Source organism: Bombina bombina, chromosome 4 (genome assembly GCF_027579735.1).
Source record: "Bombina bombina isolate aBomBom1 chromosome 4, aBomBom1.pri, whole genome shotgun sequence".
NCBI classification, from domain to species: domain Eukaryota; kingdom Metazoa; phylum Chordata; class Amphibia; order Anura; family Bombinatoridae; genus Bombina; species Bombina bombina.
The window spans coordinates 801256342-801282005 of record NC_069502.1 but is presented as its reverse complement, the minus strand read 5'-3'; the positions used below and the strand labels follow the sequence as shown (position 1 = coordinate 801282005).

The following is a 25664-nucleotide window of genomic DNA, read 5'->3' as shown; positions in this document are numbered from 1 at the left end:
TATTACATGTGTATACATGTGTGTGTGTGTATATATATATATATATATATATATATATGATATATATATATGTATATTTTATACACTGTATATGTTAGATGAGACCTCAGGATTAATTGAACATGAGTTTGTTGAACACAGCTTTTAATCCACCGTGGTCCCAACCCCCTACCATATGGGTTAGCTGGGTGAATACACGTTTATCAGGATTGAGAATCAGCATAGCTTTTGAAGAACCACCTCCTGTGGTGTAAAACATACAAACATTTTTTTTCCCTACTCATTTGACTATATATGCAGAGTTTTATAACTCCAGGACATTTGGTGAGAGAAAAGAATGTGTTCAAGGACCCCTCTGGAATTTGTCACCTAAGTTTTGTGATTTCAAAGTAAGATGTGTTGCAAATACACAGCTAGGGGGAAGGTGACACAGATAGAGTTGGATGCATTTTGCAAGGGGAACAATGCCAGTTTTCCATGTATGTTTGGAATGATTCATGATATATATATATTGAAATTAAGCACATTGTATTAGGTGGATGATTGCTACAGGGGATATTTATATAGGAAATAAATTCAGAATTAGTATAGATTGAATGACCATTTTGATAATCCCTTATTTGAAGTGCATATATATATATATATATATATATATATGTTTTGAAAACATAAAAGATCTTACTTAGCCACTATGTTTTTAAGAATATAAATAAATATTTGTGGACCTAAAAGTAAATGATTAATAATACTTGGACCATAGACATATGAATGCTTAAACTATTTCTGATAATTGTTTCCATTTCTATTGCAGGCATCAATTCATATATGCAGAAATTGTCGGAGACATAGAACATATTATATCACATGAAAACATATATAACAGGATATATAAATGCATTTTAAGCTAATAATTAGCAGTATTAAATTGCCATAATATAATAAAATGTTAATAATATAACATATTTGATATCAAAATGACCAGAGAGGTGATATAGATTTGCCTCATCTATGATTGATATTCTGAGGGGTTCATGCAAGAAATTATGGCAGTTATTACATAGTTTAAAGAAATATTTCACTGTCTAAAAATGTTTAGAAATGTTAAGGAGGAATTTGTTTTTGCTGCCTGCTGCCACCGAAGGGCTGATACCGGTATAGCAGTTGAAATTTAACTGCTTAAAGGATGCGTTTCCATGGTGACCAAGGGCCAATCCAAATAGACATCCCACCTAACCAATGGGATGGTCAGATCTCGTAGGGCCACTCCCATGGTTTCATCAATGAATGAAAAAGTTATTTAAGTGAACGCATGAAGGAGAAAGAGACAGATTTTGCTGACTTGAATGATACACTGCTGGGCGTCCAAAATACATTCATTCTAAACAAGCGATCTACCTTTTTCTCAGTGATTGCAAAAATTTACTTAAATATTTTCTGAGATGAAACAAGGAATCCTTGGTAACTGAACTATCTATTTTGGTAACGTATATATATATATATATAAAAAGAAAGAGGGTTGAAATCAATATTTTAACACAGACATATGCATAATAGCTGTAGTTTATATTCAGTCTGTATATTGTTAAATACATATCCTTGATGCTAAATTGTTTTTTTCTATACAACTGTAGAGTTATAACTCAGAATTGGATCTTTACATAAATAATACATACAATTTCTGATGTTTTTTTTATAGAAGTGTATATTGTACTATTGCTTAAATTAGCACTGTAAATCATATTGCTGAATGTTTGTAACTGCTATTTTAGGTCTCATTGTAATATTTTAAATGCAGCTCTGAGTGAAAGATTGGTTTTAAAGTAAATTGGCATGAGCTTTGCATAGCATATTTTAAATAGTTTTTGTTTTAACGCATATAATATTGACTCATATTCTAATCATTACAAATATTTACGTATCAACATGTTCATAGTTATTTACTAATAATAAAGAATTCAGATATTTAGATTAATTTTATTGTCTTAGCAAATGTATGTTTGATTGCAGGTTTAGTTTAAAGGAAGATTGTTAAATATATTCCCTGCCATATACTTACACATTGTTTAGAGAATACTGCTAAGATTTTCATAAATATACTGACAATAATGTGGAACAACTGGGCCACCATGGCTAAGATCACTTTGTATTGGCTTGTGGGCAACAATCACTTTACCATCCCTAACCTAGAGACTAGCCTCATTAAACCAATACATTTGGCATTTCTGCCTCATGCAAACTTCAACTCTCTTCCCCCGTGTATACAATCCCATATATTATTTAGGGATCCCCTGAGGGCATGGTCCAAGATTTGTAAACTATGGGGGGTGCAGAACTCATTGAGCAAATATTTACCGATTCAAGACAACTTACACTTCCTTCCGGAATACACGACAGAGGTGTTTGCTAACTTTAGCAAATACATCTTTTCAGGAATTGCAAAATGTGTATGGTCTCCCTAACTCACACAGGTTTGCGTACTTTCAGTGTAGACATTACCTATACCAGTTGATTTCAGATAAGCTGTTAACTAACGAACCCTCTAACATTGAAAAGGTATGCGCATTAGCCAAGCAAGGATCTTACAAAATCTCCTACATATATGATATTTTCCTTAGACATTTTGAGGAATCTACTGTACAGGGGATTTTACTAAAGTGGTCAAATCACAGAGAGCTACAGATAGACCCTGATCTCCTCAAAGCCAGTTTTAGAAAGGCACATACAAGTACAGTCTCTGCACAGCTGAGGGAGTCACATATGAAATTCATACATCAAGCTTACATTACTCCTAGTCTGCGTTCAAAATGGGTGCCGGGGGCGAAGAACATTTGTAACAAGTGTAGATACCAACTTTCCGACTGGACTCATTTGCTATGGGATTGTCCCAAATTGAAAGGATTCTGGCACAGAACTGCTTACTGGCTGACAAGGGTGACAAAAGAACAGGTAACACTCACAGCACAGCATGTGATTTTCTTGATCCCCAAGGACAGAGAATATAAGTTTGACATTTTCATAATCACAGTCCTTATGCTCGCTAGACAAGTCATTCTGACAGGATGGGCTAGTGAAAGATCTCTTCCCTTCCGACAATTAATTAGTAAGATATACACCCAGATGCTGATTGAACAAGCAGACACAAAGTGAGACCCAGAAAAACGGATTAAGAGATTTCTTCACAAATGGGAGGCTTATCTATTATTTTTAACGGCTAGTGTTAGATATAGAGTTATTTTCCCATTTATAAACAAACAGTCTTTATGTTCTAAATGAGAACCTCAGAGGTAAATGGTGTTTATCTGATGGCTAGGCCCAACTAGGCCCCCAAGCAACCATAAACGTAATTTGGATTGTCTTTTTATTGCTCTTCTTTTTTCCTGAGCACTGGTCTGCGAGGTGAGTAGGAGGCGCTCCGGGTAAGTGTTATATATTTATTGTTTTTTTTTTTGTTTTTTTTCTTATTTAATGTATAAACAACATTAGGGAACATTTGATTCCTTGCCTCTGCATGACAAACTAGTGATCCTGTTATTATTCGCTGTACTCATATCTATTATTATGATGGATTTTGTGGAACCAACAAAGGTCTTTTGTCATTCTACTCTTCTTTGTTATTTGTCATGTATGTATTGGATCTCTTGTTCTTATTTGCTATAAATAAAGTTATTAAAAAATATATATATATATATTTAAGGAATGCATAGGCTCAAATGGAGCCCCTTGAAAAACTTTGAGAACAAGATTAAGACTCCATGGAGGAGTAACTGGTTTAAACACAGGCCTGTTCCTAACTAAGGCCTGGCAAAACGATTGAACATCTGGGACATCCGCCAGACATTTGTGTAACAAAATAGATAAGGCCAAAATCTGACCCTTTAGGGAACTCATCGATAAACCTTTCTCCAAACCTTTTTGAAGAAAAGACAAAATTCTAGGAATCCTAACTTTACTCCATGAGTAACCCTTGGCTTCAAACCAAAAGAGATATTTACACCAAATCTTATGGTAAATCCTTCTAGTAACAGGTTTACGTGCCTGAATCATGTTCTCTATGACCGAATCAGAAAACCCCCGCTTGGATAAAATTAGGCGTTTAATCTCCAAGCAGTCAGCTTCAGAGAAACTAGATTTGGGTGAAGGAAGGGTCCCTGTATTAGAAGGTCCTTCCTCATCGAAAGTCTCCAGGGTGGCAGAGATGCCATCTTCACCAAATCTGCATATCAAATCCTGCGCAGCCAGGCCGGCGCTATGAGGATCACAGACGCCCTCTCCTCTTTGATTCGAGCAATAACCCAAGGAAGAAGAGCAAACGGAGGAAATAGGTATGCTAGACTGAAGGTCCAAGGGACCGCCAGAGCATCTATCCCTGGACCTCGACCCGTATCTCAGGAGCTTGGCATTCTGTCAGGATGCCATAAGATCCAATTCCGGCTGACCCCACTTGAGAATCAGATGGGAAAACACTTCCGGATGGAGTTCCCAGCTAAGGCGCCACTCCAATGCCCCTTGACCGAACTACCGCCAACAGAGACCCCAGAACTTTTGTGAAAATTCTGGGAGCAGTGGCCAGGCTGAAAGGAAGCTCCACGAACTGGAAGTGTTTGTCCTGGAAGGCAAACCTTAGAAACTTGTGATGATCCCTGTGAATAGGGACATGAAGGTACGCATCCTTTAAATCCACTGTTGTCATAAACTGACCCTCCTGGATTAAAGGAAGAATGGAACGAATAGTTTTCATCTTGAATGACGGAACTCTGAGAAATCTGTTTAGACTTTTGAGGTCTAAAATTGGTCTGAAGGTTCTCTCCTTTTTGGGAACAACAAACAGTTTGGAATAAAACCCCTGACCCTGTTCCAGAATTGGAACGGGAACAATTACTTCCAGGGCGGAGAGGTGTTCTACACAAAGTAAGAACGGTACTCTCTTTTTGTCTGGTCTACAGATAATCTTGAAAGAAGAAACCTGCCTCTGGGAGGAAATCTTTTGAACTCCAATTTGTATCCCTGAGACACTATTTCTATTGCCCAGGGATCCAGAACGTCCCGAACCCAAGCCTGAATGAAGAAGGAAAGTTTGCCCCCTACAAGATCCGGACCCGGATCAGGGGCATGCCCTTCATGCTGATTTGGATTCAGTAGCCGGCTTCTTGGATTGTTTACCCTTATTCCAAGACTGGTTGGGTTTCTATGTAGGCTTAGATTGTTCCTGCTTAGAGGAGGAAGAGAAAGAATTTTCCTTGAAATTTCGAAAGGAACTAAAATTACTCTGTCGCCCCTTTTGTTTATTTCTCTTATCCTGAGGTAGGAGATTACCCTTACCTCCCGTGATATCAGAGACAATTTCTGTCAGGCTAGGTCCAAACAAGGACTTCCCCTTGTAAGGGATCGCTAGAAGCTTAGACTTAGATGATACATCCGCAGACCAAGGCTTTAACCATAAGGCTCTACGTGCCAGAATAGAAAACCCAGAACTTTTAGCTCCCAATTTAATAATTTGAAGGGAAGCGTCCGTAGTAAAAGGTCTCTCCCATTCCTTAGTAATGATCTCTGAAGCTCGCCTTGGAACAGGAAATATGTCTGAGTAAGAAGGAACTTCGAAATATCTGTCCAATTTACTAGACTTCGTAGGGGCAACCACTACCGTGGAGTCAAAGTCATCCAAAGTAATCAAAACCTCCCTAAGTAACAGGCGGAGGTGTTCAAGTTTAAACCTAAAAGATACCACCTCACTTTACCACTTCCTATCACTAACGTAGGCAAAGAGAATGACTAGAGTGGGAGGGAAGGGAGGAGCTATTTAACAGCTCTGCTGTGGTGCTCTTTGCCGCCTCCTGCTGACCAGTAGGTGAATATCCCATTAGTAATTAAGATGATCCGTGGACTCATCGTATCTTAAAAAAGAAATCCTATTGGCTGTTCAAGTCAGCCAATAGGATTTAAGCAGCTCTCATTATATTGGCTGATGAATCAGCCAATAGAATGAGAGCCGCTTAACTCCTATTGGTATACTGTTAGGGGGTATTTGTTTTTTTGTAGCAGCTGTTTAACTTAGGGCAATGCCCTACAAAAGGCCCTTTTAAGGGCCCCCCAAAAGGCCCTTGGTAGTTTAGACGTGGGGTTTATGGGTGTTAGGTTTAAAATTAACTTTTTTTTCCCTCATAGACATCAACGGGGTTGCATTACGGAGCTTTTCATTCCAGGTGTTAGACTTTTTTCTGACCCGCTCTCCCTATTGATATCTATGGGGAAAGCGTGCACGAGCACGTCAAAACACTGCTTGTTTTTGCTGCGGTATGGAGCTCAAAATCTCCATATCGCCCGCACAAGCCAGGTTTTTTAAAACTTGTAATGGCAGCGCTATAGGGGATTAAATAATGCAACTTTTGTTGAGTTCGTTATTTTCCCTATAGCGCTCAAAACTAGCTGTATGTTATCAAAAGTATTATAATGTCATAAAATTACTTCAGTCAGAAAACTAGATTTTATAACTATTGCTTGCGTGCACGAAAATGAAGCAAGGTATGAGGTTTCAGACAGTTATTACTTTTAATCTTTTTTTTTAAGAATGTAATTTTAAAATAAAATGTATGTCCATTTGATGCATTAAAATGTATGTAAATGTTAAATATCTGTCTATCTATGAGTGTCTTTTTCTATATGGGGTATTGTAAGGCTAAGAATTTTTTACAAAACAATGAGACAGCCCAAATTGTGGCTACATGAGGACTTAAAATAGGAAAAACAATAAACAGCGGAATATGAATCAAGAAGACCCGCGCTGCAGCAACACTTCCAATATACTACACCAATGTCAGTTGAACAACCATATCAGGGGATGAACAAAAATTATATATAGGGCTGCAACTAACGATTATTTTCATAATCGATTAATCGGCTGATTAGTTTTTCGATTAATCGACTAATCGGATAAAAAAAAAGAATCAATAATTGTTTCCTATATTTTAAATAAAATCCACATACTGAGTGTTACAAATATAAACTTCAGACTAAAACTTTGCATTAATACAACTGTTTGTCCAATTTTTAAGCAGCAGAGAACAGTTTTATAATTAAACAAAACAAAAACAAAACCTGTTTGAAAAGAGGTAGAACTAGAAAGAGACTATCACTGTTAATAACATTCTGTTATTCACTCTTTCAGAAACTTTGCATTGAAATGCAAAAATCTCAACATGTCCATATGCTTCTGGCTAAGGCTGGTTCTCTGTTTGCAGCTATATTTCCTGCAGCAGAGAAAAGGCACTAAGATGGTGTTGAGGTGCTTGAGATGTATAAGTAGGGCTTTGCCAATTTCACCAAAGTGGGATATTTATCTTTGTTAGCTCTTCACCAATGCAAAGGGGTTTTCACCTTGGCAAGGGGCCTCTCAATAAAGTAACCCTTTACTTCATTCTTACATAAAATATATCTATATTCAATGGTAAATAACCAGCTATAATGTTAGGGGGAAATATCTAGTCCGCTCTAAAAATAACAGATATATACATATAGGTTGAATCTGGTACATATTATCACAATATATTAAAAATATAAAAAAACAAATCAAACGCACTAAGGACTGTATATCAATAACAGGACAAAGCCTTACACATTTATTTTTACAGTACATATATTTAGCAATAACAAGCAATACGCTAATAATTGTGCAAACAGATAATAGTGCACATCAATTTAAATAACTCCCATCAGTCTAGGGGCTAGGTGTAAATTACAAGCTCAGCACTATATTATGCAAAGCATAGTTCCAAATCACCAGATTTAATATAAACAATCCAAATGATGACTATTATATCTGGGTTGCACATAAGCCTGGGGTAGTTGTAAACGTATACTGTCCTGAAAAAGTGAAAAGTAGACTTCTGTAGATGTCCTTTAGGCTAAGGACATAACCATAAAACACAATACCATATGTAGGAGTTCATTTGAGTGAAGCAGCTAGTGTTGTGCACAGACCAACTAATTGCAAACCAACTAATAGATTAATCGATTATGAGATTCGTTGACAACTATTTTCATAATCGATTATTATCGATTATGACGATTAGTTGTTGCAGCTCTAATTATATATTTATAAATATATATCTATATATCTCTATATCTATATCTATATATCTCTATATCTATATATCTCTATATCTATATATATCTATATATATCTATATATATATATATATATACAAAAATTAATACATAAAAAATTAATTAACAATTAAACGAATAATACTAGTAGTCCACCTAATAAATACAAATGCAAATGGCAAAATCATACAACAAAATGTATGAAAAAAGGTCAAAGTGTATAAAAATTGATAAGCTTAGTCCCAGTCCTGTAAGTGGCTGAAAGTCTAGGTAATGAAACACTGACTCAAAGAACCTCTGAATATGATGATAATGTTAGAATCTTATCCGGAGCAGCTGATAGTTCACAGGGCTCCAGCTGTGTAAGTCCCGAGGCGGCAAGCTGTACAAGAAAGGAAAAGAGAAACACAGCGCATCCGTGATTCACAGTATCGTTTATTCTTACAATGAAAAAAACACACTTACAAGATAACAGTGTGAAAGAAGCACTTTGCCCACTGGCCTGATGATATAGCCTGCTGTACTCCTCGAGGGAATCCCAGAGACGCCGACCTGCAGCACCTGGTTTCCCACTCCTCTCCGCAGCTAAGTGTAACAAACTTTCCACTGTTCAGCACAGTCCTGACGTTTCCTGTAGGTATCGTGGTTTGCACGATGCAGCTTTGCAGGTGACTTTACACAGCACAGATAAACTGAAAGAGCAAGGATTTACTCTGTGAAAGATCAGCTATCCAGAGGTAGAGGTCACGTGATCAGACTGGAGAGAGCTGAACCCACAGCCTAGAGGGAACAACAATAATCTGCTGTTGGTGACAGCCAGCTGGAGGCTTTAAGATCCAGCCTGCTTTGTCAGCACTAAGTCAAACTTAGTGCTCAACTAAATGTAAATGTGAAAAAACGTATGTAGGACGTACGAAAAGGAGCATAAAAAGAAGTCTGCCTGTGAGCAGAGGAAACGCGTAGGGAGGATGTACCTACAGGAAACATCAGGACTGTGCTGAACAGTGGAAAGTTTGTTACACTTAGCTGCGGAGAGGAGTGGGAAACCAGGGGCTGCAGGTCGGCGTCTCTGGGATTCCCTCGAAGAGTACAGCAGGCTATATCATCAGGCCAGTGGGCAAAGTGCTTCTTTCACACTGTTATCTTGTAAGTGTGTTTTGTTCATGTGTGATTAGCTGTAAGAATAAACCTTACTGTGTATCGCGGATGCACTGTGTTTCTCTTTTCCTTTCTTGTACATGAGGACTTAAACCCTTGATTTTCCAAAGAACTGTACACCAGTCTCAATAAATCATGTATTATTTAGAAGGTAAATTAAAATGAGAACATGGCCTATAAATATAAAAAATGTAAAATAATACTATATCAGAAATCTAGCATTTTGAAATGTACTGCTAATGCACACGTACCCTCTGCAGTGCTGTGCCATATAATAACTTAGGTCTTGCTGACGATCTATAGCACACGAGCAAACAATAAATGTCACAGAATCATTACTGGCGCACGGTGTAAACTTGTCCATAGAGGCGCCTAGCAACCAGTAAAAAGGAGACTTACTGACATGTTTAGGGCTAAGCTAGCACAGCAGTCAAATAACAATGAATTTCTTTGAAAAATGTGTTTATAATGCAATTTATCTATGCACAATTTTATTAGAAACTTGTAGGTTACTTTACTGGGAGAGTTCCATGGTCAGACCCTTCACACACGTGCAGTCACCTGTACCTTGCGTCCCACATGTACACTCACCTGTATTTATATTGTCACATATTTCCTGCTCTGCTGCTTCTGGCATATTACTTAGCCACTGATCTTCTGTTTGTTCTGTGTTACATGAAATCTTAGCATCTTTTTCAACTGGAAAAAAAAAGAATAAATAAAAAAAACCACTATTTACATGGTCTCTATTTAAAAATTAGTTTAGTGTGATACATTGTGTAATTTAAGTTAAATACACCTGAGCCTACATCATTAATAGTCACATCTGGATGAAACAAATTATATAATGACATTAGCACAACAGTAAATACAACCTGTGTCATACAGTAAAGCAAGCTAGCTGGGAATCAGTTACTTTACTCGCTGCAAATACAGCCTCATTGTAACCAATCATAATTCCCACATGAGACGTATTACAGGGTTTTGTGAGGATTTTGAAAATAAAATCCATTCATCTGAGCCCTGCATTCCTTAGACACATCACACACATACACTCACCTGTGCCCTGTATCCCTCAGACACTTCACACACATAGGGGCCTATTTATCATGATGTGAGCGGACATGATCCGATATTGCGGCTCATGTCCGCTGCACATCGATAAATTCTGACAGCATACGCTCTCGCCATTTATCATGGCACCAGCAGTTCTGGTACACTGCTGGTGCAATACTGCCCCCTGCAGGGGGTGTCAATCAACCCAATCGCATTCAATCTGGTTGATTTCAGGTGATGTCTGTCCACCTCCTCAGAGCAGGCCGACAGGTTATGGAGCAGCGGTCTTTAGACCGCTGCTTCATAACTTGTGTTTCTGGCGAGCCTGAAGGCTCACCAGAAACACGGGACATCAAGCTCAATTCGGAGCTTGAAAATTCGGCCTCATACACACAACTGTGACCGGCATCCCTCAGACAATCACACACATGCACACACCTGTGCTCGGCATTCCACATAAACATCACACACGTACACTCACCTGTGCCTGGCATCCCTCAGACACATCACACATGTACACTCACCTGTACCCATCAGACACATCACACATGTACACTCACCTGTGCCCTGTATCCCTCAGATACATCACACATACACTCACCTGTGCCCTGTATCCCTCAGACACATCACACACGTACACTCACCTGTGCCCTGTATCCCTCAGACACATCACACATGTACACTCACCTGTACCCATCAGACACGTCACACATGTACACTCACCTGTGCCCTGTATCCCTCAGACACATCACACATACACTCACCTGTGCCCTGTATCCCTCAGACACATCACACACGTACACTCACCTGTGCCCTGTATCCTTCAGACACATCACACATGTACACTCACCTGTGCCCTGTATCCCTCAGACACATCACACATGTACACTCACCTGTACCCATCAGACACATCACACATGTACACTCACCTGTGCCCTGTATCCCTCAGTCACATCACAGACGTACACTCACCTGTGCCCTGTATTCCTCAGACACATCACACATGTACACTCACCTGTGCCCTGCATCCCTCAGACACATCACACACGTACACTCACCTGTGCCCTGTATCCTTTAGACACATCACACATGTACACTCACCTGTGCCCTGTATCCCTCAGTCACATCACACACGTACACTCACCTGTGCCCTGTATCCCTCAGGCACATCACACACGTACACTCACCTGTACCCTGTATCCCTCAGTCACATCACATACGTACACTCACCTGTGCCCTGTATCCCTCAGACACATCACACACGTACACTCACCTGTGCCCTATATCCCTCAGACACATCACACACGTACACTCACCTGTGCCCTGCATCCCTCAGACATTTCACACATCTACACTCACCTGTGCCCTGCATCCCTCAGATATGCTACACATGTACACTCACCTTACTTGGAGTTCCATGGTCAGACACGTACACACACCTTTGCTCTGCGTCCCTCAGACACATCACACACATGCACTCACCTGTACCCTGCATCCCACAGACAAGTCACACACGTACACTCATCTGTATTTATATTGTCACATATTTCCTGCTCTGCTGCTTCTGGCATATTACTTAGCCACTGATCTTCTGTTTGTTTTGTGTTACATGAAATCTTAGCATCTTTTACACCTAAAAAAAAATAATCAATCAATAAAATCCATATTTACATGGGCTCTATTTAAAAATTAGTTTAGTGTGATATATTGTGCAATTTAAGTTAAAAACACCTGAGCCTACATCAGTAGCAGTCACATCTGGATGAAACAAACCCATATAATAACATTAGCACAACAGTAAATACAACCTGTGTCATACAGTAAAGGGAGTTAGCTGGGAATCAGTTACTTTACTTGCTACAAAATACAGCCTCACTGTAACCAATCAGAATTCCCATATGAGACGTATTACAGGGTTTTGTGAGGTTTTTTAAAACAAAATCCATGCACCCCTCAGACACATCACACACATACACTCAACTGTGCCCTGCATAAGTCAGACATGTCACATGTACACTCACCTGTGCCCTGCATCCCCCCTACATGTCACAAACATACCCTTACCTGTGCCCTGCATCCGTCAGACACATCACACATGTACACTCACCTGTGCCATGCATCCCTCAGACACATCACACATGTACACTCACCTGTGCCATGCATCCCTCAGACACATCACACATGTACACTCACCTGTGCCATGCATCCCTCAGACACATCACATACGTACACTCCATTGTGCCCTGCATCCCCCATACATGTCACACACATGTACACTCACCTGTGCCATGCATCCCTCAGACACATCACATACGTACACTCACATGTGCCCTGCATCCCCCATACATGTCACACACACATGTAAACTCACCTGTACCCTGTATCCCTCAGACACATCACACACGTACACTCACCTGTGCCCTGCATCCCTCAGACACATCACATACGTACACTCACCTGTGCCCTGTATCCCCCATACATGTCACACACATGTAGACTAACCTATGGCCTGCATCCCTCAGACATGTCACACGTACACTCTCCTGTTTCCTACAGACATGTCACAAACGTAGAATCATCTGTGCCCTGCGTCCCTCAGACATGTCCCAGATGTACACTCACCTGTGCCCTGCGTCCATCAGACACATCACACACGTACACTCACCTGTGCCCTGCATCCTTCAGGCATGCCACACACGTACACTCACCTGTGCCACACATCCATCAGACATGTCACACGTACACTCTCCTGTTTCCCACAGGAAAACACGTAAAAGCATCTGTGCCCTGATTCCCACAGACATGTCACAAACGTACACTCACCTGTGCTCTGCGTTCATCAGACACATCACACACATACACTCACCTGTGCCCTGCATCCTTCAGACACATCACACATGTACACTCACCTGTGCCCTGCATCCTTCAGACACATCACACATGTACACTCACTTGTGCCCTGCATCCTTCAGACACATCACACACGTACACTCACCTGTGCCCTGCATCCTTCAGACACATCACACATGTACACTCACCTGTGCCCTGTATCCCTCAGACACATCACACACGTACACTCACCTGTGCCCTGTATCCCTCAGACACATCACACACATACACTCACCTGTGCACTGCATCCCTCAGGCACATCACACACGTACACTCACCTGTGCCCTGCATCCCCCATACATGTCATACAAATACACTCACCTGTGCCCTGCATCCCTCAGACACATCACACACGTACACTCACCTGTGCCCTGCATCCCTCAGACACATCACACACGTACACTCACCTGTGCCCTGTATCCCTCAGACACATCACACACGTACACTCACCTGTGCCCTGTATCCCTCAAACACATCACACACGTACACTCACCTGTGCCCTGTATCCCTCAGACACATCACACATGTACACTCACCTGTGCCCTGTATCCCTCAGACACATCACACATGTACACTCACCTGTGCCCTGTATCCCTCAGACACATCACACATGTACACTCACCTGTGCCCTGTATCCCTCAGACACATCACACACATCACACACATACACTCACCTGTTTCATTCCATACTAGAACAAGATTTGATCACTTTATCTGAAGAAATCAATATAAAGAATCAGAAGGAAACACATTCATATAACAATCTAAATATAAAAAAGAGATAGTTGGACTTAACACTCTAAAAAATAATCCCAATTTGGTAGTTGTCAATTCAGACAAGGGTGGTTCAATAGTGATACTCAATAAAGATCAATATTTAACTGAGGTTTATAGACAACTAAATGATATACATACATATAAGAAATTAACGTTTAATCCTACAATTAAATACCAGAGAGAGTTAAAACATCTACTAGACATAGGATTAGAGGAGTCTATATTGACCGTCAAAACAGGAGAATTAATTTATGTTGAAACACCCAGAGTCCCGGTATTTAAGATCTTACCAAAAATACACAAATCCTTGGAAAATCCCCCAGGGAGGCCAATTATCTCTGCTATTGGCTCCCTGGGAGAGAGATTGGGACAATGGGTTGATGCACAACTTCAGCCAGTTGTACAATCGTTACCAGGTTTCCTCAGAGACACTAAACATTTGTTGAGACTATTACAAAATTTCACATGGAGAGATGGTTACAAATTTGTAACCATCGATGCTTTATCCCTATACTCTTGTATTCCTCATGAGTTGGGGATTAGTGCAGTCAAGAAAATGTTAGAAAAGTATTCAGACTATGACATCAATCTAATTAATTTCATTCTACAAGCCATTTCCTTCTTATTGGAACATAACTTTTTTATCTTTAATGGAGAATTCTTTCTACAATTAAGAGGCACTGCGATGGGGGCAAAATTTGCCCCATCGTATGCGAATCTTTACCTTGCAAACTTTGAAACTGAGACAATATTTAATGAACAGAATGAGTTTAGAGATAACATTAAAATGTACACTAGATACATTGATGATATCTTGATAGTGTGGGATGGCTCCAACCAAGCTTTAGAAAAATTTCTTGATTATCTGAACAATAATGTGGGGAACCTAAGATTTACATCTGAGGCCTCAGAAAACAATATACCATACTTAGATCTAATTTGTCATTCTGAAGATAAAGTAACCACGGAGGTTTACAGAAAAGATATAACAGGCAACACTATACTGAGAGCAGACTCATTACATCCATCACATTTAAAAAAGGGCATACCCAAAGGTCAATATATAAGGCTTAGACGCAATTGTACTAATCTTGAAAATTATTGGAAACATGCTAATGATTTAACATCACGACTTATAGATAGGGGTTATAAGCCTTATGACCTAAAGAAAATATCTGAACAGGTCTCCCATTACAATAGGGACAATCTGTTGAAAGATAATATAAAAAAAAAGTTCAGATAATAGTGGTATAAACTTAGTTACAAAATTCAGTAAACAGTACAATGATATTTGCAACATTATAAAAAAAAAGTTTGCCGATATTAGAAAATGACAAAGATTTACAATCTATTTCTGCCATGTGTAATTTTGTCTCTAAGAGGTCTGAAACTATTGGTGAAAAGATAATGAAGAATGTCAGTTCCAAAAGAAATCAAAATAAGACGAACACAAATAAAAATTGGCTATCCAGAAAAGCTGGTTTCTATAGATGTGGTGGCAGGCCTTGTAAATGCTGTGAATTTGCTAAAACAAGTGACAGTTTTATTTCAACAAACACAGGTAAATCATTTAAAATCAGGGATTGTATAGATTGTAACTCTACATATGTTGTTTACCTTATCACTTGTCTATATTGTAATTTCTTTCATGTAATTAGCAAGAGTCCATGAGCTAGTGACGTATGGGATATACATTCCTACCAGGAGGGGCAAAGTTTCCCAAACCTCAAAATGCCTACAAATACACCCCTCACCACACCCACAAATCAGTTTTACAAATTTTGCCTCCTATGGAGGTGGTGAAGTAAGTTTGTGCTAGATTCTACGTTGATATGCGCTCCGCAGCAGGTTGGAGCCCGGTTTTCCTCTCAGCGTGCAGTGAATGTCAGAGGGATGTGAAGAGAGTATTGCCTATTTGAATTCAATGATCTCCTTCTACGGGGTCTATTTCATAGGTTCTCTGTTATCGGTCGTAGAGATTCATCTCTTACCTCCCTTTTCAGATCGACGATATACTCTTATATATACCATTACCTCTACTGATTCTCGTTTCAGTACTGGTTTGGCTTTCTACTACATGTAGATGAGTGTCCTGGGGTAAGTAAGTCTTATTTTCTGTGACACTCTAAGCTATGGTTGGGCACTTTTATATAAAGTTCTAAATATATGTGTTCAAACATTTATTTGCCTTGATTCAGGATGTTCAACGTTCCTTATTTCAGACAGTCAGTTTCATATTTAGGATAATAATCGTTTTCGTTCCTTTCGTCACAATAAGGAACAAAAGCCTGATCCTTCACCCACAGGAGCGGTATCAGTTTGGAAACCATCTCCAGTCTGGAATAAATCCAAGCCTTTTAGAAAACCAAAGCCAGCTCCAAAGTCCACATGAAGGTGTGGCCCTCATTCCAGCCCAGCAGGTAGGGGGCAGATTACGATTTTTCAAAGAAATTTGGATCAATTCAATTCACAATCTTTGGATTCAGAACATTGTTTCAGAAGGGTACAGAATTGGCTTCAAGATAAGGCCTCCTGCAAAAAGATTTTTTCTTTCCCGTGTCCCAGTAAATCCAGCGAAGGCTCAAGCATTTCTGAAATGTGTTTCAGATCTAGAGTTGGCTGGAGTAATTATGCCAGTTCCAGTTCTGGAACAGGGACTGGGGTTTTATTCAAATCTCTTCATTGTACCAAAGAAGGAGAATTCCTTCAGACCAGTTCTGGATTTAAAAATATTGAATCGTTATGTAAGGATACCAACATTCAAAATGGTAACTATAAGGACTATCCTGCCTTTTGTTCAGCAAGGGCATTATATGTCCACAATAGATTTACAGGATGCATATCTGCATATTCCGATTCATCCAGATCACTTTCAGTTTCTGAGATTCTCTTTCCTAGACAAGCATTACCAGTTTGTGGCTCTGCCGTTTGGCCTAGCAACAGCTCTAAGGATTTTTTCAAAGGTTCTCGGTGCCCTTCTGTCTGTAATCAGAGAACAGGGTATTGTGGTATTTCCTTATTTGGACGATATCTTGGTACTTGCTCAGTCTTCACATTTAGCAGAATCTCATACGAATCGACTTGTATTGTTTCTTCGAGATCATGGTTGGAGGATCAATTTACCGAAAAGTTCATTGATTCCTCAGACAAGGGTAACCTTTTTAGGTTTCCAGATAGATTCAGTGTCCATGACTCTGTCTCTGACAGACCAAGAGACGTCTAAAATTGATTTCAGCTTGTCGAAACCTTCAGTCTCAATTATTCCCTTCGGTAGCCTTATGCATGGAAATTCTAGGTCTTATGACTGCTGCATCGGACGCGATCCCCTTTGCTCGTTTTCACATGCAACCTCTTCAGCTCTGTATGCTGAACCAGTGGTGCAGGGATTACACAAAGATATCTCAAATGATATCTTTAAAACCGTTTGTACGACACTCTCTGACGTGGTGGACAGATCACCATCGTTTAGTTCAGGGGGCTTCTTTTGTTCTTCCGACCTGGACTGTAATTTCAACAGATGCAAGTCTGACAGGTTGGGGAGCTGTTTGGGGGTCTCTGACAGCACAAGGGGTTTGGGAATCTCAGGAGGTGAGATTACCAATCAATATTTTGGAACTCCGTGCAATTTTCAGAGCTCTTCAGTCATGGCCTCTTCTAAAGAGAGAATCGCTCATTTGTTTTCAGACAGACAATGTCACAACTGTGGCATATATCAATCATCAAGGAGGGACTCACAGTCCTCTGGCTATGAAAGAAGTATCTCGAATACTGGTATGGGCAGAATCCAGCTCCTGTCTAATTTCTGCGGTTCATATCCCAGGTATAGACAATTGGGAAGCGGATTATCTCAGTCGCCAAACGCTACATCCGGGCGAATGGTCTCTTCACCCAGAGGTATTTCTTCAGATTGTTCAAATGTGGGGACTTCCAGAAATAGATCTGATGGCTTCTCATCTAAACAAGAAACTTCCCAGGTATCTGTCCAGATCCAGGGATCCTCAGGCGGAAGCAGTGGATGCATTGTCACTTCCTTGGAAGTATCATCCTGCCTATATCTTTCCGCCTCTAGTTCTTCTTCCAAGAGTAATCTCCAAGATTCTGAAGGAATGCTGGTTTGTTCTACTGGTGGCTCCAGCATGGCCTCACAGGTTTTGGTATGCGGATCTTGTCCGGATGGCCTCTTGCCAACCGTGGACTCTTCCGTTAAGACCAGACCTTTTGTCACAAGGTCCTTTTTTCCATCAGGATCTCAAATCCTTAAATTTGAAGGTATGGAGATTGAACGCTTGATTCTTAGTCAAAGAGGTTTCTCTGACTCTGTGATTAATACTATGTTACAGGCTCGTAAATCTGTATCTAGGAAGATATATTATCGAGTTTGGAAGACTTACATTTCTTGGTGTCTTTCTCATCATTTTTCCTGGCATTCTTTTAGAAATCCGAGAATTTTACAGTTTCTTCAGGATGGTTTGGATAAAGGTTTGTCTGCAAGTTCCTTGAAAGGACAAATCTCTGCTCTTTCTGTTCTTTTTCACAGAAAGATTGCTAATCTTCCTGATATTCATTGTTTTGTACAAGCTTTGGTTCGTATAAAACCGGTTATTAAATCAATTTCTCCTCCTTGGAGTTTGAATTTGGTTCTGGGGGCTCTTCAAGCTCCTCCGTTTGAACCTATGCATTCACTGGACATTAAATTACTTTCTTGGAAAATTTTGTTTCTTTTGGCCATCTCTTCTGCTAGAAGAGTTTCGGAATTATCTGCTCTTTCTTGTGAGTCTCCTTTTCTGATTTTTCATCAGGATAAGGCGGTGTTGCGAACTTCTTTTAAATTTTTACCTAAGGTTGTGAATTCTAACAACATTAGTAGAGAAATTGTGGTTCCTTCATTGTGTCCTAATCCTAAGAATTCTAAGGAGAGATCATTGCATTCTTTGGATGTAGTTAGAGCTTTGAAATATTATGTTGAAGCTACTAAGAATTTCCGAAAGACTTCTAGTCTATTTGTTATCTTTTCCGGTTCTAGGAAAGGTCAGAAAGCCTCTGCCATTTCTTTGGCATCTTGGTTGAAATCTTTAATTTATCATGCTTATGTCGAGTCGGGTAAAACTCCGCCTCAAAGGATTACAGTTCATTCTACTAGGTCAGTTTCTACTTCCTGGGCGTTTAGGAATGAAGCTTCGGTTGATCAGATTTGCAAAGCAGCAACTTGGTCTTCTTTGCATACTTTTACTAAATTCTACCATTTTGATGTGTTTTCTTCTTCTGAAGCAGTTTTTGGTAGAAAAGTACTTCAGGCAGCTGTTTCAGTCTGATTCTTCTGCTTATAATTTCAGTTTTTTTTCATTATAAGATTTAATCTTTATTTTGGGTGTGGATTATTTTCAGCGGAATTGGCTGTCTTTATTTTATCCCTCCCTCTCTAGTGACTCTTGCGTGGAAGATCCACATCTTGGGTAGTCTTTATCCCATACGTCACTAGCTCATGGACTCTTGCTAATTACATGAAAGAAAACATAATTTATGTAAGAACTTACCTGATAAATTAATTTCTTTAATATTAGCAAGAGTCCATGAGGCCCACCCTTTTTGTGGTGGTTATGATTTTTTTGTATAAAGCACAATTATTCCAATTCCTTATTTTTTATGCTTTCGCACTTTTTTCTTATCACCCCACTTCTTGGCTATTCGTTAAACTGATTTGTGGGTGTGGTGAGGGGTGTATTTGTAGGCATTTTGAGGTTTGGGAAACTTTGCCCCTCCTTGTAGGAATGTATATCCCATACGTCACTAGCTCATGGACTCTTGCTAATATGAAAGAAATTAATTTATCAGGTAAGTTCTTACATAAATTATGTTTTTCAATATGTAGGACTCACTTCGAGATTACTAAAGGACAGGATAAGGGAACATTTACTATCAATAGAGGCAGAAATACCTAAGACACCAGTGGCTAAACACTTTGCACTCCATGATAGTAGTTTATGCTATTTTAGTTTCCAAGGAATAGAACATGTTTCCTTGGGAATACGTGGAGGAGACAGATATCAAGCTTTAAGTAGAAAGGAAGTGTTCTGGATCTATACATTAAGAACTGGATCCCCCAATGGTATGAACAAGATTAGCGATGTCAAATTGCTTATAGATAGGAATTAGATATAATTATTCCAGTCCATGTTAGATCTTATATTATTTATATATAAATTAAATCTGACATAGATTTAGCATTTTGGGTTTTGCTAAGTGTCTATGTGACACATGTGATTATACAACAACAGATATCCCATATAGTATAATGTTCTCTGTTGAAAACTGATATGATGTTCGGGGAATAAATATGCAGAGATTGACAGTTATCAATTATTATATGGCATTTGACGTTTATACTGTATTCATATGTAATATGTGCAACCTCTGTGTGTTTCTTTTCCCATCATCATTTAAAATCACATTGTATGAAAAAATTGTTTTGCATTATTTCTATTCTCTTTATTAATGTTTTACATTTTAAATGAGCTTTCTTAATAGTTGTTATAGGATTGTGTATATTTGTGTATGAAGTATAGTGATTATTGCAATGGAGGTACTGAATGTGTTAAACCTGAAAAAGTGTTGAACAAGTTGCAATTGGCTGAAATACCTCTTACCTTGACTATTTAACAGCTGTGAGTAACGCTTGTTTATTAGCTCTGATGAACTGCCTCTGAGGCAGGAAACGCCTCAGCTGTGTCCTGTGCTGTGCTGTGCCTTTATGCTGGTTTTAAACAGATGAAATAAAGGATCGTTTTTATACTATATACCTTCTCTCCTTGCTCATTTTCAGTGAGATCGCTACTAAATTTGGTGCTACACTCACCTGTACCCTGTATCCCTCAGACACATCACATATGTACACTCACCTGTGCCCTACTGCCCTGTATCCCTCAGACACATCACATATGTACACTCACCTGTACCCTACTGCCCTGTATCCCTCAGACACATCACATATGTACACTCACCTGTGTCCTGCATCCCCCATATGTCATACAAATACACTCAGCTGTGCTCTACTGCCCTGTATCCCTCAGACACATCACATATGTACACTCACCTGTGCCCTACTGCCCTGTATCCCTCAGACACATCACATATGTACACTCACCTGTGCCCTACTGCCCTGTATCCCTCAGACACATCACATATGTACACTCACCTGTGCCCTGCATCCCCCATATGTCATACAAATACACTCACCTGTGCCCTACTGCCCTGTATCCCTCAGACACATCACATATGTACACTCACCTGTGCCCTACTGCCCTGTATCCCTCAGACACATCACATATGTACACTCACCTGTGTCCTGCATCCCCCATATGTCATACAAATACACTCAGCTGTGCTCTACTGCCCTGTATCCCTCAGACACATCACATATGTACACTCACCTGTGCCCTACTGCCCTGTATCCCTCAGACACATCACATATGTACACTCACCTGTGCCCTACTGCCCTGTATCCCTCAGACACATCACATATGTACACTCACCTGTGCCCTGCATCCCCCATATGCCATACAAATACATTCACCTGTGCCCTGCTTCCCACAGATTCACGTCACACTAGTACACCTACCTGTACTTATATTGTCACATATTCCCTGCTCTGCAGCTTCTGTCATATTACTTAGCCACTGATCTTCTGTTTGTTCCGTGTTACATACAATTTTAGCATTGTTTACATCTGAAAAAATATCAGTAATAGAAATAAATAAATAAATCATTCTTTGCATGGTATCTTTATAAAAGTTAGTTTAAATTTTTTTTGAAAAAACTGTGGAATTTAAGTTAAATAAACCTGAGCCTACATCAGTAGCAGTCACATCTGGAAGAAACATCCCATGAAATGACATCAGCACAACAGTAAATACAACCTGTGTCATACAGTAAAGGGAGTTAGCTGGGAATCAGTTACTTTACTTGCTGCAAATACAGCCTCACTGTAACCAATCAGAATTCCCATATGAGACGCATTACAGGGTATTGTGAGGTTTTAAAAATAAAATCCATTTCCCACTGGTTATTAAAACCCCACTATAGCCCATTTAATGATCTTAACTTGTATTGCCTGTGTGAGAGAGAGAGTACCACAGTGATATGATAGAGACATCAGATATATAAAGGGATTTATATAGTTCAAGACAAAGGCATTTTCTCTTAGAGTAAAAATAATAGGAATAATGCAAGTTATCAAGTTTAACCTTTTCACCACTGAGCCATTTCATACCCTGTTAACCAACGCGCCACTCGTAATCTGGCCCTAAATGGATCTAAAATAAATGTTTCACCCACGGGCTGCATCCCTGCATTTGCACGTGCGTCTTCACAGCTCATTAGAATATGCAATTCAACTGCGTACACTATTGTACATTTTCATAGTCATCGCTGCTGCCACTTCTCAACTGGGTATTTATCACTAATAATAATTAGTTGGTTCTGTCTTTAATGTTGTGGCTTGCTGGCAAAGTTCAATGTCCCTTTAAAATTATCCACGTAAAAATAAATATTACAAAGCTGTTTCTCTGCTGGTCTTTCACATGTATTATAGAAGGTTTAAGTACAATGCCCCTTTAACTCACAATATACAGACAGGACATACAGATGAGCAGATCATATAGTGCTGTGAGATTTATTTTATGCTCCTACAAAGTGCTACTGACGTCTCTGCAGCTGATCAGATGACAACAGTAATGATTATACTCAGATATAAATGACAGCAGCTGTATAGGGCTTGGCTGTCATGTGATCAGGATAACTAAACACTAGGCAGTGAGTATCAGGCTATATTGTACTGTGACACTCAGTGTGTGATTGAGGTGACACCCTGACTGGTGATATAATGTACAGCACTTACAGACAATAAGCTATAAACACCAGGCAATACCCCATAAACAGAAGACACGTCACACACGTGCACTTACCTTCACTGTCACACACGTGCACTTACCTTCATTTTCACTGTCACACACGTGCACTTACCTTCACTGTCACACACATGAACTTACCTTCACTGTCACACACATGCACTTACCTTCACTGTCACACACGAGCACTTACCTTCACTGTCACACACGTGCACTTACCTTCACTGTCACACACGTGCACTTACCTTCACTGTCACACACGTGCACTTACCTTCACTGTCACACACGTGCACTTACCTTCACTGTCACACACGTGCACTTACCTTCACTGTCACTGTCACACATTTCCTGCAATGGAGCTTCCAGCTGACACATTACACTCAGATACTCTGCTTTGACATCTACATCAGTATTAATGTCATATGAGGAAGAACTTCTTTACAGAAAGAGTGATTGATTTATGGAATAAACTTCCTCAAGAGGTAGTAATGACAAACACTGTGGGGGACTTTAAAAATGCCTGGGACAAGCATAGGCCATCCTACTGAACTATTGAACATCCCTAGCTTGTTACATCAAGCTTAGCTTGTTAGATCATAGCAGCACTGTGTGTAGTTCCCTAAGTGTGCTAGTTCATAAGTGTAGAGAGAGTTATAACAACGGAGTTAGACAAAGGAGTGGACAACAGAAATAAGTACTATCAAATTCCAACAATTAAATGCAAACATGCTACACTTTCTAATCTCTGCTTTAACCTTTTCCTCCCTTCTCTTTAAAGTCACAACTCTTCCATTCACAAACAGCACTCAGAACATTCATATTTCTCCTTCCCTTCTACCTTCCCCCCTCTACAACACACATGAACTTTATTCCTATCTCACATCCCTCAGCCAGCCATGCTTTACTGATCCTAAACTTAAACACTCACATAAGACACATTCTCATCTCCTTTCACTCACCATCTTTCTTCTTCTTGCAGCTGGGGATGTCTCGCCTAACCCAGGTCCACCCTCTGCTTCCCTCAGATCACTACCCCAAATGTCACCTCACACACCTTGCACACGTAACCCTCTAAACCTCATTAACTGCACCTCTATTAGTACACCCCAATTCTCGTGTGCCCTTTGGAATGCACGCTCAGTATGCAATAAGCTTACATCTATTCACGACCTATTTATTTCTCGTGCACTTAACCTGTTAGCCCTCACTGAAACTTGGCTTTCCTCCTCTAACACAACTGCTGTAGCCTCTCTGTCCTATGGCGGCCTGCACTTCAGTCACACTCCCAGGCCTGGAGACAAACAAGGAGGAGGAGGAGGAATTCTCCTGTCTCCTCACAGTACCTTTCACTGCATTCCTTCACCCCCCTCTCTTTCCTTCTCCACTTTTGAAGTTCACGCTATCCGCCTCTTCTCCCCTATAGCTCTTCGTGTTGCAGTTATCTATCGGCCCCCTGGCCCAGCATCACAATTTTTGGACCACTTTGAAGCCTGGCTTCCACATTTTCTCTCTTCTAATGTCCCCTCTCTCATCTTAGGGGACTTCAACATACCCCTTGATAAGCCTAACACACCTGCTGCCTCTAAACTTCTATCCCTTACCACCTCTTTAGGCCTGTCCCAGTGGACAACATCTCCAACACACTGTGAAGGCAACTCCATAGACCTGGTCTTCACAAATCTCTGTGCTGTTTCCAACTCCCTTAACTTTCCCTTTCCTCTCTCTGACCACCATCTATTAACTTTCTCTCTCACTCTACCTGCTAAATCTTTGCAAGCCCCCAAAAAACTGCTACCTCACAGGAATTTAAATGACTTGGATCTCACAGACTTTTCCACTCAACTGAGTCCTCTGCTCTCTGACATTTCATCCGACTCTTGTCCAACCCTCGTGACTCTACAGTATAATTCGGCACTAAAATCAACACTTGACAAAACTGCACCCTCCAGTCTTCGACGTACATCAATCACTCGACGGCAACCGTGGCACACTAAACAGACCAGATATCTTCAGCGATGCTCACGGGCCGCTGAACGGCAGTGGAGGAAATCACACACCTTTGCTGATTTCCAACATTATAAATTCACCCTTAAGTCCTACAGCTCTGCGCTCAGCCTGGCAAAACAAGTCTATTTCTCCTCTCTCGTGTCATCTCACGCATCCAACCCCAGAAAGGTGTTCTCAACCTTTAACTCCCTTCTACGTCCGCCTGCCCCCCCGCCCACTACCAACCTCACTGCTCAAATTATTGCTGATCACTTCAAAAATAAAATTGACACCATTAGAAAAGAGATCTGCACCTCGCACCCGCAAACCCAGCAATCCTACCCACCCCTTCTATTAACAAAAATCTATGCTATTTCACTCCTGTAACAGAGGAAGAAGTCTCTGCACTCCTATCCTCGGCTCATCTCACAACCTGCCCACTTGACCCTATTCCTTCACAACTTATTCCCCCTCTCTCTGCTTCACTAATCCATACCCTAACTCATCTCTTTAACCAATCCCTCACTGCTGGCACATTTCCTGACACATTCAAGCATGCGTCAATCATACCAATCCTAAAAAAGCCCTCGCTTGACCCCTCCACGCCTTCTAACTATCGACCGGTCTCCTTACTTCCCTTTGCTTCAAAATTATTGGAACGACTAGTCTATAATCGGCTAACTCAATTTCTCACAACTAACTCCTTACTTGATCCACTACAATCTGGTTTCCGCCCTAAACACTCAACAGAAACCGCTCTTGCTAAAGTAACAAATGACCTGTTATCAGCCAAAG

At 40.2% G+C, this 25664-nt stretch overlaps 1 protein-coding gene across 1 annotated transcript in view; it reads right to left on the bottom strand.

The window, feature by feature from the left end:
• LOC128657035 (zinc finger protein OZF-like) overlaps positions 1-25664 on the bottom strand; it is a 53990-nt gene that overhangs the window by 6569 nt on the left and 21757 nt on the right. Inside the window, exons 7-8 of the mRNA XM_053711261.1 lie at positions 21596-21703; positions 9850-9957 (exon numbers count right to left, since the gene is read on the bottom strand). Of these exons, the coding sequence (XP_053567236.1) occupies positions 9850-9957; positions 21596-21703 (216 nt within the window). The remainder of the gene's footprint in view (positions 1-9849; positions 9958-21595; positions 21704-25664) is intronic.